The 14,224-nt window shown below is 36.3% G+C and overlaps 1 protein-coding gene across 1 annotated transcript in view; it reads left to right on the top strand.

Annotated features, from left to right (window-relative positions):
• The window catches only part of CNTLN (centlein), a 438,525-nt gene that overhangs the window by 153,389 nt on the left and 270,912 nt on the right, over window positions 1–14,224 (top strand). Inside the window, exon 8 of the mRNA XM_072600808.1 lies at window positions 6,887–7,049. Coding sequence (XP_072456909.1) covers window positions 6,887–7,049 — 163 coding nt within the window. The remainder of the gene's footprint in view (window positions 1–6,886; window positions 7,050–14,224) is intronic.

The raw sequence follows: 14,224 nt of genomic DNA, 5'->3' as shown, positions 1-14,224 counted from the left end.
GTTTAGTTTCTTATCTTTTGAAACATGAAATTATCATTTCTATAGATCTTGAATAGTTTCTCTGCTTTGGTACAACTCCTACTGATACCTGGATAATCAACAGTTCCACCTTTCCTTAACATCTCTAAATCAGTACTATATAAAGCTTCTGTTTTAGATTTGTGATCCAGTTCCCAAGTCCTGAATCTTTTCTCCCTTGCCCTTAAGAGCAGGAATTAAACTTTTTAATCCTTTTGGTGGTCTAGTGAAGTCTATGGAAGTCTTCAAATGATATATATATTTTAATATAGAAAGCTAAGTATATAAAATTACAAAAGAAACTAGCTATATTGAAATAGTTACAAAACTATTCAACAGCCCAAGTATACAGACCCCGTTTAAAAAACTCAGAATGTAATATTGCTTGTTTCTTTTAAGAATCTTTTTTGTTCATTTTGAGCTTAGATACATAAAGACAAAACAGAATATTTCCATATACACAACGCAACATAAAACAATTTTATTCTCTACTGTGTAATTTTTTTTCTCCCTCCCTCCCCACCCCATCCTAGAGAAGGCTACTGTTAGATACAGAAATGTGTGTGTGGGTATGTAAAACCCTACTATGCATGCATTTATTTATCAGTTCTTTCTCTGGATGTGGATAGTGTCTTCCTTCATAGGCGCTTTGTAGTTGATTTGAGCATTTATAATACTCAAAATGGCTTAGTTGTTCAGAGTTGTTCTTAGAATAATACTGCTGTTAACTGCGTCATTCAAGTCATAACATGTTTTTTCTAAAATCAACTGGCTCATCATTTCTCATAGCACAGTATTCTATCACAATCATATGCCACAGTTTGTTTCGTCATTCTCCTGTTGATGGGCATCCCCTCAGTTTCCAGTTCTCTACTCCCACAAAGAGAACTGCTATAAATATTTGAGAATATATAAGTTCTTTTCCTTTTTCCCTAATCATCTTGGGAAACAGACCTAATAGTGGTATTGCTGGGTCAAAGGGTGTGCACAGGTCTTTAACTCTTTGGGGATGAATTCAGATTACTCTCCAAAATGGTTGGATCAGTTCACAGTTCTACCAACAGTGAATTAGTGTCCATTTCTTTCTTTCCCCTTCTCTCATTTTAGCCAGTTTGATGTAAAATGATATCTCAAAGTTGTTTTAATTTGCATTTCTCTAATCAATTATGATTTAGAACATTTTTTATATAACTAATTTCTTCTTTTGTTCATAACTGCCTGTTGATATCCTTTGTTCATTTATCAGTTGGAGAATGACTTGTATTCTTATAAATTTGACAAAGTTCTTTACATATTTGAGATATGAGACCTTTGTCTGAGAGACTTGTCTGTAAAATGTTTCCCCTAGTTTTCTGCTCTTTGCCATATAATTTTATTTGTGTAAAACCTTTTAAATTTAATGTAATCAAAATTATCCATTTTATGCCTCACAGTACTTCATATCTCTTGTTTATTTGCAAACTGTTCTCCTATCCATAAGTCTGGTCGGTAATATCGTTTATGTTCTTCTAATTTTCTTTTGATATTTCTCTTGACATTTAGATCACATATCCTTTTTGACCTTATCTTTGTAAATGTCTGTGCTCAATTTCTGCCAGATAGCTTTCCAGCTTTCCCAACAGTTTTTTTTTTTTTTACCAAATAATGAATTCTTATCCTCAGCGCTTAAATCTTTACATTTGTCAAATTCAAGATTACTGTCTACATTTGCAGTTGTGTATTGTGTGTCTGTCTACTCTGCTCCACTGTTTGACTTTTCTTATTTTTTGTGCCAGTACCAGATAATTTTGACAATTACTGCCTTATTTTGTATATACACACACATACGTACACACATACACATATGTCTTTATGTAGATCAATTTGTGTATGTATGTATACGTATATTATGTGTTCCTGAAACATTTCATAGTGGTATATTTTCAATGTTTCTTTTCTTTCCCCTTTATTTTCATAAGAATTGATCATCTCTTCCTCCCACTGCCCTCTCTCCCCCTTGTGAATAATTAAAAAATCAAAACCTCCTCAACTAATATGAAGAGTCCAGTAAAAAAAATTCCCGTGGACCATGTCTAAACATGAATATGTCATTCTGTATTTTAATTTTGTCACTTCTCTGCCATCTTCAGTCTTCTCAACTCATTGTTTACCATTTGCCTTGATCAGAGTTCTAAGTCTTTCAAAGGTATTTTTCTTCTATAATGTTATCATTATATACATTTTATAGTTCTCATTTCACTCTTTTTCATTTAATAGAAGTTTCTTCTGAAACTGTCCATTTTGTCGTTTTTTAACCTTATAATAATATCCCATTACATTTATATACCATAATTTGTTTAGTCTTTCCCCAGTGGACAGGTATGCCCTTTGTTTTGGGCTACTATGAATAAAGCTGCTATAAATATTTTATGTGTATGGGTCTTTTTCCTCTATCTTTGATCTCCTTGGGGTAGAGACTTACTCGATGTATTGCTTGTTCAATGAGTATCACTTTTTGGCTGTAGTTTCATGAGTAGATTCTCTTATGATGCCCATGCTGCTCTTTTTTGAACAAGGTAATTCTGTTAGAGCTAGATTCTATTTATGGATCTCATGCCACCATGTAAAGATATTAATGTAAGGCTAACTTTGCCTTTTAGTCTGAGTATCTCTCTTCCCTTCCTTGTTGCTCATACTGTGCATTTCTGTGTCCATTTAGTATTCCCTGTGTGTATGTATGCATGTGTATATTATGTGTATATAGCATCTTTGTCTATACGTATATATGGAATACAGCAGGCCTTTCTCTTATTATTCATTATTATGATCATTATTATGATTGACAAACAGCTGCCTGAGTCCTCTTTGGTGGAGAGTTACCAACCATTGTTATCTCTTCTTCTTCTTCTACCACTTCCTGGATTAGATTTCACTTGATATCACTTTTGGGTTTATATCATTATTGCTTGTACAACAGGGAGCTGCTTCCCACGGAGTCCAGTTGTTTCCTCTCTGAGCAAAGATTCATATGTGTTACTATGAGTTCAGTGAAACTCCTTCCCTGTGTCACAATCTTCCACTCTCTAATATCCTTACACACATCAAGATCACTTTTTCACAATTTTTTTTCTTAGTTTCACAAGTTGCTTTCTTAGGAAATCACTTTTTTCCCACCTGACTCATAAAAAAGAAACTACCCCAGTTAAACTCAAACCTTTTCGCACTCTTTAATAATTATGATAAATAAAATGTCCTATAGATTTAAACATATCCTTTGGGGGAGATGAGAAATTGCAGTTGCAATTAGCTTCGAGTTGTAGTGGTGAGCCGTGTTTAGTATTTCATCCTGTGTGGAACAGTTTAGGCCAATTTGATATAGAAGGTTGATTTCCGAAAGCCGGAATCCACTTGATGTTTTCTTCTCTTCTGTGAAGTTCATGATTATTTGGATAATTTTGTACTGCGGTAAACATGTTACTCAGCCCTTGTTGTCATTTTAAAAGCTTAACACTTTCTTTCACTTTATTCCTCCTTTGGTTCTAGCACTGATTCTTGTTACCGCATGTACTCAGAAGAATTAAAGACTGAGTGGTTGAGAACTCTTTGTAAAAGTCTTCCAGTGATTGATTCTTGGATAGAGTTGACCATCTCAGCAGAGCACTAGCATTAGCAGGTTTTGCAGGAGTATTAAAAAGCTTCAGGAATGGTTCTAGCTATGGCCTTTGTTTCTATCATCTAAAGACCTAGCAAAGGTAGGAGAGACTCATACCTAGATGAGACACAGAATGATGAATATTTTAGATATTACAGTCATTTATGAGATGCTGTTACATTTTGCAATATGATATAAAGGTAAGGTTTTTTTTTTGGCAGAATCTGTGATTTCATTAATATAGGGAACTCAGGGTAGGTCAGCAAGTGTTGTGCAATGTGTAGCCTTAGAGAACTATCTGTAGTCTAGAAAGCTCTAAGAGGTAAACAACTTTCTTGTCATCTCACAGTCATAATATTTAAGTGTACTGACTCTGAGTTGGGACCTCTGCTATGTCATGCTTATATGTAGTACCAAGTTGTTTATTAATGCAAAGGAACATATTTTGGAAAATTGTGTTTTCTCGGTGATATGTGGTTTCAGAAGCCAAAACTAATTTATCAGTCAGTAAGCATTTATTAAGTACTTGTTCTGTGTCAGATTTATAACCTGGCAATGCCTCACATTTCCAGCTTCTTATATTTGATTCACCCCCTTGCACTCTGTGATATGGTGATACTAGCTCTTTTTTATTCCTCCACAAGATCACCTATCTCCTGACTACACGCACTGTTCATCTGTTCCCCAATCCTAGAATTCTCTCTGTCTTTATCTCTGCCTCTTGGCTTCCTTTTAATCACAGCTAGAATCCCACCTTCCCAAACCCTCTTAATTCTAATGCCTGCCCTCTCTTGCCTGTCTTCAGTTCATTCTGTATGTGTCTTGTTTGTATATAGTTCTTTGCATGTGTCTCCCCTGAGAACATCTGGAGAGCAAGGACTTTCTTCCGCCCTTCTTTACAATATCAAGAATTTCAAAATAATTATTGAATGATTGACTGCCATGTGCTGAGAATAAAAAGAAAAACATCGTCAATATATCAAGAAGCATTTATTAACCATTGGAAATGGGATATGCTAAGTGCTAGAGATATAAAGAAAAAGGTGCAACGTCCCCTGCCTTTAAGAAGTTTATTGTCTAATGGGTTGTTGAAATGTATTGTGTTTATGTATATGTATATGCATATGCATCTCTGTGTGTGTGTGTGTGTGTGTGTGTGTGTTTGTAGAAAAGCTTAATGTTGAAATTTTGAGATGGGCTTGAAGAGAGCCTAGTCATTTCTTAAGGGAGAAACAAGGGGGAAGAAGGACATATAAAGGAGAACAGCCAGTAGGTTAATATGACTGTAATGTACTGTGTATAAAAAGGTATATATCGTGTGTAAGATTTGAATTATAGGATGGGACCAGCTTGTGAAAAGCTTTCCGTGCTAGATAGAGTAGTTAATATTTAATCCTAGAGGTAACAGGGAGACTCTGGAGTTCATTGATTTGGAAGGATGGTAGGGGATGGATATAGTCAGACATATGTTTTAGAAAAATCACTGTTAGCTGTGTGGTGGATGCATTACAGTGGGGAAATGTTTAGGAGGCTGTTGTAGTAGTTTAGGGGAGAGATGAGGAGAGCCTGGTGGAGCGTGATGCCTATTAGAAAAGGGAATATATGGTAGAGATATGTAGAAAGCATAACTGATTGGTAACTTGGAGCAAGTGAGAATGGTCCTAAAGTTGTAAGCCTAGGTGAAAAGGTCTTCTTTGCTGGATCTCTATCCAGATTATAGACACTAACTCTCTGTATCCCCCAAGCTCTGCCCCCAGGTTCCTTTTCCGTTCTTTCTATGCTGTTTTGCTTGGAGATCTCATCATATCCCATGGCTTTAGCCATCATATCCTTGGATATTATTCCAAGATACATATATCCAACCTTAATCTGTCTCCCAAGTCCCATATCACCACTGTCTTTAGGAGAGTTTTAATTGGGTGTCTTATAAGCTTTTCAAACACAGCATGTTCAAAATTGATACACTTATCTTTATCTCAAACCTTCCTTTCCCCATCATTCCCCTCTTACTGTTGAGGCTCCCAGGATCCTGCCACTTATCTAGGGTGCTCACTTAGCATATTCAATCTCTTGTCAGATCCTGACAATATTACCTTTAGAACATCTGTGCATACAGTGCACTTTGTGATCCAGCTTCTTTGGTCTGCCAGTTTTTCCTTCTCTTATAGCACAGCACTCCATGTTCAGATTCTCTGCCTACTCCCATGCCTGGTTAGCTCTCCTGCCTTCACCTCCACCTCATGGCTTTGTTTATTTCCTCTAAGACTTCATTCGAATTTCACTTCCTTGAAGATAACTTTCTTCATCACACCATTCCCTCAGAGACCATCTTCCCTTCATATAGTATATATTTTGTATTTTTCTCATCGTATATACATATATGTATATGTGTACATATGTGTGTTGTATACACACACATACCTATATGTATGTATAAATGTTCTTGCCCATTAGTATATGAGCTCCTTAAGAGTAGAGGTCATGTTTTTTCTCCTTTTTGGCATTTCTTGTACTCAGGCTAGTGACTAGTACATAGTAGGTACTTAACAAATTGTTTTGTCTTGATGTTGGATGATGGTGATATTCTGAGTTTTTGGAGAAAGATAATGAGTTTAGTTTTAGACATATTGAATCAGAGATTTTTATGCTATATGGGACATCTTATTTGAAATATCTTTTGGGCAATTGTTAATACAGGTTGTAGCTCAGTAGGGAGACTATAACTTTATAGATCTTGGAATCATGGTCTTAGGGATGTTTAATAATAAATGATAATAGACAACATTTATCTAGTGCTTGCCATGTGTCAGATATCATGATTAATAAAGAAAGCAAGTTAATCATAGAGGATTCAATAAAATTAGTGATCAAGTGTTTAATATTAGGCAGTGAAAGTTTATCTTGGTGATTGTATCTTGTGTCAACCACTGGCATTAGTTCAACTCAATTCTTGGCACCAAAGGATTAAATTGTTAAGAAAGTAGAGATCTAGAAACTTTCTGTCAAATTATAAAAAGAAAATTGATACGTATTAGGCTTCAAGAGTTACAAAAGAGGCTTTATCAATACTTTACTGGTGTATATAAGATATTTTGCATATCATTTCTTATATTAATAAGGTAGCCTGCAGTAAAATATACATGAAAATATGAATTCAGTCTATTATGTTAAGTGAACACAATTATTTAGCTGAGATGATTTCTGTTTTTGCTTTTCTCTGTCACTTTTTTTGTACAGGAAAGAGTTTCAGGAGCTGCAGGATCTTTACCAACACAACCAGGAACACACAACACAACAGGCAGAGCTGATCCGGCAACTTCATGTTCTCAATATGGATACACAGAAAGTACTGAGAAATCAGGAAGATGCCCACACAGCTGAAAGTATATCCTATCAAAAAGTATGCATTTATTTTCATAAACTCTATATACCAAAAGTATTATAATTAGATAATTTAGATTTTCTAAATTTCAGTGTTCTCTTGTTACCTTCTTTTTATAAATTTTCTTCTAGATAAAGCAATGGAAAATGGTATTGGATTTGATGGTATTTTGTATTCTAAGAGTTAAACTTTAATATTTAACAATAGTAGGATATGCTACAACTTGAGGAGAATGACTATAAGATACTGATTTCACTTCATATGTAATAAAGGCATATGATGAAATCTACTTGGATTTTATTCCTAATGACCAGGAGACATTCTGTGGGATAGAAGGTGAGTACTGATTTTATCAAATAGAATTCCCTTTTGTGACTAGAACATTTGGAACTACTACTACTTTATGTGAAAGGAACCAGAGAATATGAGCACAAACTACTCTTACCAATGAGATACAATCTTTAATGAAACATTAAGTGGTAATATATTCCAGATTAATAGGTTTATTGATTTTTTTTTTTGCTATAATTAGGAAATACAGAAGCAGCATTACATAGTGGAGAAAAATGCTGGAGTCAAGACCTGAGTTTATATCCTGCTTCTGACCCTCCATGTTATGTAACTTCTCTTTGCCTCAGGCCACTCCCTAGGTTGGGGTCTGTATCTATAGAAGTTTCTGTAGTGTGAAAGTATGCTATACTGTTCAAGTCACGGATGCTTTACATGTTACAGTGTTTGTAAGAATTTTAGGTAATAAATTGACTTAGGAGTTGTGCCATTCATGGAAATTTTAATATGGAAAATATTTTGTGGTTTGTTGTCATTCAGTTTAATTCTGTTGATTTATCAGGTTTAATGCCAGATGGTTAAACTATAAACTCTAAATTATAAAAAGTAATTTACTGACTTTTTGTTTTTCATCTTCAATTCTCAAATGGTTTTAGTCACCCTCTCAGGAAACTGGCTCTGTAATTTACATACACTGATAATAAGTGACAATATTAAGCCATGACAACAAAGTCTAAGTAGTGAGACTTGTATCATTCCTCAAATTAATAGGCTCATAGTACTTAAAATTGAAAGGGAATTTTAGAGATCATTTTGTTTTATCCTCTACTTTTAAGGTTGTTCTTGAAGAGGACCATAATATCAGGGAGATGATGACATGACTTGCAGTTGATTTTGATTTGAGTGAGGAAGGGCTGTGTAGGATCACCAACCTCACTTTCTTCTCCTGAGCCATCTAGGTCCAGTGGCCTGATATTCATCAGGACAGCTGAAGATGGCCCAGGATGTAATGAGAGATCTTGGTCCTTTTAAGCTAAGGTCTTTTCAGGTTCTCACTTTGAGTGATGCAAAGCCCATTCAGGGAATAGGCCTCTTTAAGAAGTGAATCAAGAGATGGCCCCTTTAATTAAAAAGAAAAATTCAAACTGAGAGGGGAAGACCCTCAGGGTTGCTGATCAAAAGGAAACAGATACTATTTACATTCACTGTGAGCCAAGTGGGTCCCCAAAATAACCATGAAGTGATGCTTGAGCAGAGACCTGTTGTTGTCTGGTCCATGAGATCCAGAGTGAATTGGAATTGCAAGAGAGGCTGATGACTTTTCACAGCTCTCCCTCACTCAAATCAAAGTCAATTGCACGTCATGTCATCATCTCCCTGATGTCATGGTCCTCTTGGAGAATGAAGAACAAACCGTAACCTGTGAGAGGTCTGAGCAGCCTGAATGGTGACCCAACTGAGCAGTTCCAGTTGGGCAACTCAAGTGGTCTTCCGCTCCCCATCTTCTCTTGTCCAAGCTTCTCCTTTTTAATCCAAGTTCAGTGTTCTTTCCACTGTACCATGCTAGTATTAGTTATGTGTTCAAGCACTGGAGCAAAAACAGTTTATGATAGAATTTATCTACCTTTATATCAAAATGAATTTATTAAAACTTAAGCTTAGTGTACAATTAAATAGTAAATAGGTAATCTCGACTTAACTTCTCCTGTATTATATGTATTCCACACATTCAGACTGTCTCCTAGAGCTAATGGTAGCCACAGGAATTCTCTTTCCTTCCTTCTGTTGCAGATTAGAATTTTATTCTCATTTTTTCCCTTCTACCTGTACTAACTAATGTATCCATTTGAGCAATTCTGTTTAAGAAACACTAAGTACCTATTTTGTCATGCAAGTGTTGGGACAAAGGCAAAAATATGAAACAAATCCCTGTCTTCAAGAATCTTGCATTCTGCTATATACAAATAAATACAGCACAAGCAAGCTTGAGGAAGGAGAGGCACTGATCATGGAGGAAGTGACATTTGAGCATTAAAGGAAGACTTGGTCAGGAGAAGGAGTGTGTGGAGCCAAGATGGCTGAGAAAAGTTATTCTTTTGAGCTTTCCTCAAAACTCTTCCAAAAAATTTTAAATAATATCTCAAAACAAATTCTGGAGTGACAGAACCCCCAAAAGGAAGGGGTAAAATAATTTTCTAGCCCAAGATGATTTAGAAGGCCAGAAGGAAAGGTCTGTTGCACTGGGGTGAGAATGGGAAACTGGCCATGCCCCATCAAACCAATAATAGACCTTGGGAGTGACTTAATCAGTGGCAGCAGTGGAAGTTTCCGGACCTCTCAGCCCAGAGTCGGTACGAGGGGTCTACATATAGTCAGGAGATTATAGGGGTCTGTTTGCCAGCACTGGGGGCAGGGCTCTTTTTCATTGCCTGTATTTGGATCTGGTTCACAGTCTACAGTCTCAGCCCCAGGGTGAGGAGGAGCACTAGCACACCAGAGCTTATAGCTTTAGGGGAGCTAGGACTCAGGTCATAGTTCCAGGGTGAGAAAAAGAGTGCTTGTGGTCACTCACAGATCAGAGCACAGGCCAGGAGAATAGTAATCATACCTCTCCCTGGATCGTACCACCATGGAAGAAGTGGAAAACCTACAGGTCCCCAGAGTTATCTCTAAAAGTGTTGCCCCAAAACACTTGAAGCTTGGGACAGTGCTCCCTCTACTCCAGAAGAAGAGCCCCACTTTAGCATAGATTTAAAAGTCGTGAAATAGGTTGAAAAATGAGCTAATAGCAGAAAAAGATCCTGACTATAGAAAGTTAATATGGTGACAGGGAAGATCAAAACACAAACTCAGAAGACAATAAAGTCAAAACTGCTACATCCAAAGCCTCAAAGAAAAAAATGTGAATTTGTGTTGAGCCAGAGGAGAGCTGAAAAGAGATTTTAAAACGCAAAGGAGAAGTAGAGGAAAAATTAATGATGAGAAATGAAAATGAAGCAAGGAAATAGTGGAAAAAGTTAATAGCTTTATAAAAGAGATACAAAAAATACTGAAGAAAATAACACCTTAAAAACCAGAATAGGCCAAATGGTAAAAGGCATAAAAATCCCATGAAGAGAAGAATGTCTGGAACAGCAGACTTAGCCAGATGACATACAAGATATACAAAAGCTCACTGAAGAAAATAGTTCCTTTAAAATTAAAATTGGGCAAGAAGAAACTGAGTGCATGAGACATCAAGAAGCAATCAAAGAAAATCAAAAGAATAACACAATAGAAAAAAATGTCAAATAAGTCACTGGAAAAATAACTGACCAGGAAAATGGATCCAGGAGAGATAATTTAAGTATTACTGCACCACCTGAACCATGATTAAACAAAAAGAGCCTAGACATCATCTTCAAGAAATTACCAAGGAAATCTGTCCTGACGTTCTAGAAGCAGAGGGTAAAATAGAAAGTGAAAGAATTCATCAATCACCTCTTGAATGAAAACTTCCAGAAATATTATAGTCAAGTTTCATAGCTCCCAGATCAAGGAGAAAATATTTTAAACAGCCAAGAAGGAAGAAAATGAATCCAAGAGGCAAAATAAGGAAAACATTCCAAACATGATGAACTGGTTGTGTAAATGGAGGCAGGAGTTTCACACTGGAGTAATATCTGTGGTGATATGACTGGTATTATTGAAGATAATAAGAGAGAGAAATGGTTGTTAAATCTTCTGCTACCACTCATCTTCTTATTGCTATTTCAGGTTCCCACAGGTCCACTACTGTTTTATGAGACCACCCCTAAATGATTATCATGCTTTTGTTTGCTCCTCTCTCAAAGGGGAAAAGGAAACAAGCATTTATTGAGCACTGACCATGTGCCATACATTTTGCAGATATCTCATTTGTTTCTCATAACTGCCCTGGAACATAGGTGCTTTACAGTTGAGAAAAATAAGGCAAAATAGTGTAAGTGACTTTGACAGGCTTACACAGCTGGTAAGTGTCTGAGGCCAAATTTGAAATCAGGTCTTCCTGACTCCAGACTTCTACTGCATCAACAAGCTGCCTCATCGTCCAAGGCTTCAGACTTCTCCACAAGTATTTTTAACACTTAAATTATTGTGATTAAATTCCCCAAATAGGTTGAGCCTGTGTTTCCTCAGAAATGTAAATGAATATTATTTCAGATCTCTGTGTACAAACACCCACCAGTAGTGTTTGTGTGCAACTTTATTTTTCCTCATAGGGTCTAAGCAAAAATAAAGGAAACATGCTTGTATGTAGGAAAGAGACTTTTCATTCCTTTCCCCTGATTTGCTCTATTTCACCTAGCAGAGTGTCTGGCACTGGCAAAGTGTCAGTATGATTTAAAGAAAAATTTGCTGATTTTTACTAGAAGTTTAAAAAAAATGCAGCTGGGTAATGCAGGGGATGGAGTACTGGACCTGAAATCGGAAAGATTTATCTTCCGAAGTTCAAATCTGACCTCAAATATTTACTAGCTTTGTGACCATGAGCAAGTCAGTTAATCCTCTTTGCCTTAGTTGCTTGTGTATAAAATGAGCTGGAGAAGGAAATGGCAAACCACTCTGTTATTTTTGCCAAGAAAACTTCAAATAGGTTCATGAAGACTTGGACATGACCGAAACAACTGAACAACAAAGCAGTAAAAATCCTTACAAAATTTGAAAAAGGTTCTTTGCTTGCTTTAAAAAAGCATAAAACAAAGGTTGTGAGACTGTTCAATTCCATGGAAGGCTAGAGAATGAGAGAAACTTTGGTCAAAAGGAGCACATGTTGAATGTGGAAAGAAGTTAGTTTACCTTGTACTTGATGAAAAATCAGAGAAAGATGAAAAAAAATCTCCAAAAGTTTAACACTAAGTTTGTTATAATCATTAGTGCAATATTCAGGTTTGTGTTCGTCCTTTGTTGCCAAAGAAGACCATGCCATCAGAGAAATGATGACATGACTTGCACTTGACTTTGTTTTGAGTGAGGCAGGGCTGTGCAGGTCTCCAGCCTCACTTCTCCTCCAGAGCCATCTGAATCCAGTGACCAGGTATAGCTTAGGTGAAATAAGCAGGTTCTGTGGCCTGATCTGAAAACCCCAAAGCTATTTACACTAACATTATTTCTATGTTAACTTCCCTTTCAGATTTGAGTCACTAATGCACTCTGTTGTAACCTGGCTGTTTAATCTTCATCTGTGGTTTTGAGTTTAGAGTTTAGAGTCAATTTCATATCTCTAGCTGTTAGGACTTATTTCCTGTTGTTCTCCAGACTAGTTGGATTGGTTCACAACTCCATCAATAGTGTATCTGTGTCCTGGTTTTCCCATATTTCCTCCAACATTGATCATTTTTGTCATATTAGCCAATCTTACAGGTGTGAGGTGGTTCCTCAGAGTTGTTTTAATTTGCATTTCTTATCCAGTAGTGATTTGGACCATTTTTTCATATGATTATAAATAGTTTTGATTTCTTTGTCTGAAAATTGCCTGCTTATGGCCTCTGACCCATTTATCATTGGGGAATGACATATTCTTACAAATTTGACTCAATTATCTATATATTTGAGAAGTGAGACCTTTATCAGGGATACTTGATGTAAGATTCTTTTCCCCATTTTTCCTCTTTCCTACTAATTTTGGTTGCACTGGTTTTGTTTGCATAAAATCTTTTAAATCTAATGTAATCAGAGTTATCCATTCTACATTTTGTAATACTCTCTGAATCTTGAATGAACATTTATTTTGAAAGAACATGCCAGAAAAGCATGAAATGTTTATAAGCTTTCTTCCAGTCATAGAAAGCTTTCTTTTCCATTTTTCTTGAGATTTTTTTAAAAGATTCACTGTATTTGTTCCCCATCTTGTTTTCAGGCTGGGAGTTGCTAGTTTCTTACTGGTATTGTGAAAAAGAAGCTCCTCCACCACTTCAGACCAGCAATTGTTTTGTAATTCTTAGTCTTAGAGAGTTGCCTGTGGTAGTGGGAGGTTAATGAACTCGCCCAAATTCATCTTGAACCCAAGCTCTTTTTGACCCTAAGGCCAATTTTGAATCCAGGATGACACATTTCCTCTTAAAGGTACTAAGTACATTAAAACAGAACACTGAAACATCAATTAAGCAGATATTCTAAACAAATGATGACAGGTAATTAAACATGTTTCATTATGTCTCTCTGTGTATTTCTATATTTTCTGCTCAAATTTTTATTACAATTAATGGAATTGACATTCTCCCAGTTCTTTAGGCTTACAACCTTGGAAATAATTTCAATTCTTTTCTACCTCCTACATTTCTCAGTTTTACATATTGTTCTTATTTCATTTTCTTTTGAATTCTTTTGAAGAGGATCAGTGATATGGGGGACATCTTGACTTGTGTGTAAATTGGGTTAAAGTGAGGCAGATTTGCACAAAGTCGTCACATGCCTCACTCTATTCCAGAGTCATTGAAGTCCAATGGCTAGACAGAAGTCAAAATGACTGGCAATGGCCCCAGATGCAGTGGCATCTTCGCATCTTTGATATCTGTCCAAGTTGTAAGTGCTCCATGGCATCTGCTTCAGATGCCTTCATGGCTGTTGGAACAAATTATTTTCATCTCATTTGACCAGAGAAAGTTTTTACATGATTGGGATAAATATTCCCTAAGTCAACTGGCTGTTGTGCATGATACACCTTTTTGGAACCACAGATGAGATTTGGGTGAATCAGGTGGATGCTAAATGTGTATGAGCAAGCCTGAAAAAGGCTTGGCAAGCCTTTACACCAGAGGTTCTAATCCTTCTGAACATCCCATATACCCCTTGAATTATAGTCGGCTTCTGCAATAGCTTCATTTTTGTTCCCTCACATTTCATTCTACCTTTTCTGTTCCATCCTGTATACATCTGATAAAGTA

The sequence above is a fragment of the Notamacropus eugenii genome, chromosome 1 (genome assembly GCF_028372415.1).
Source record: "Notamacropus eugenii isolate mMacEug1 chromosome 1, mMacEug1.pri_v2, whole genome shotgun sequence".
NCBI lineage: Eukaryota > Metazoa > Chordata > Mammalia > Diprotodontia > Macropodidae > Notamacropus > Notamacropus eugenii.
This window is presented reverse-complemented; position numbering and strand designations above follow the sequence as displayed.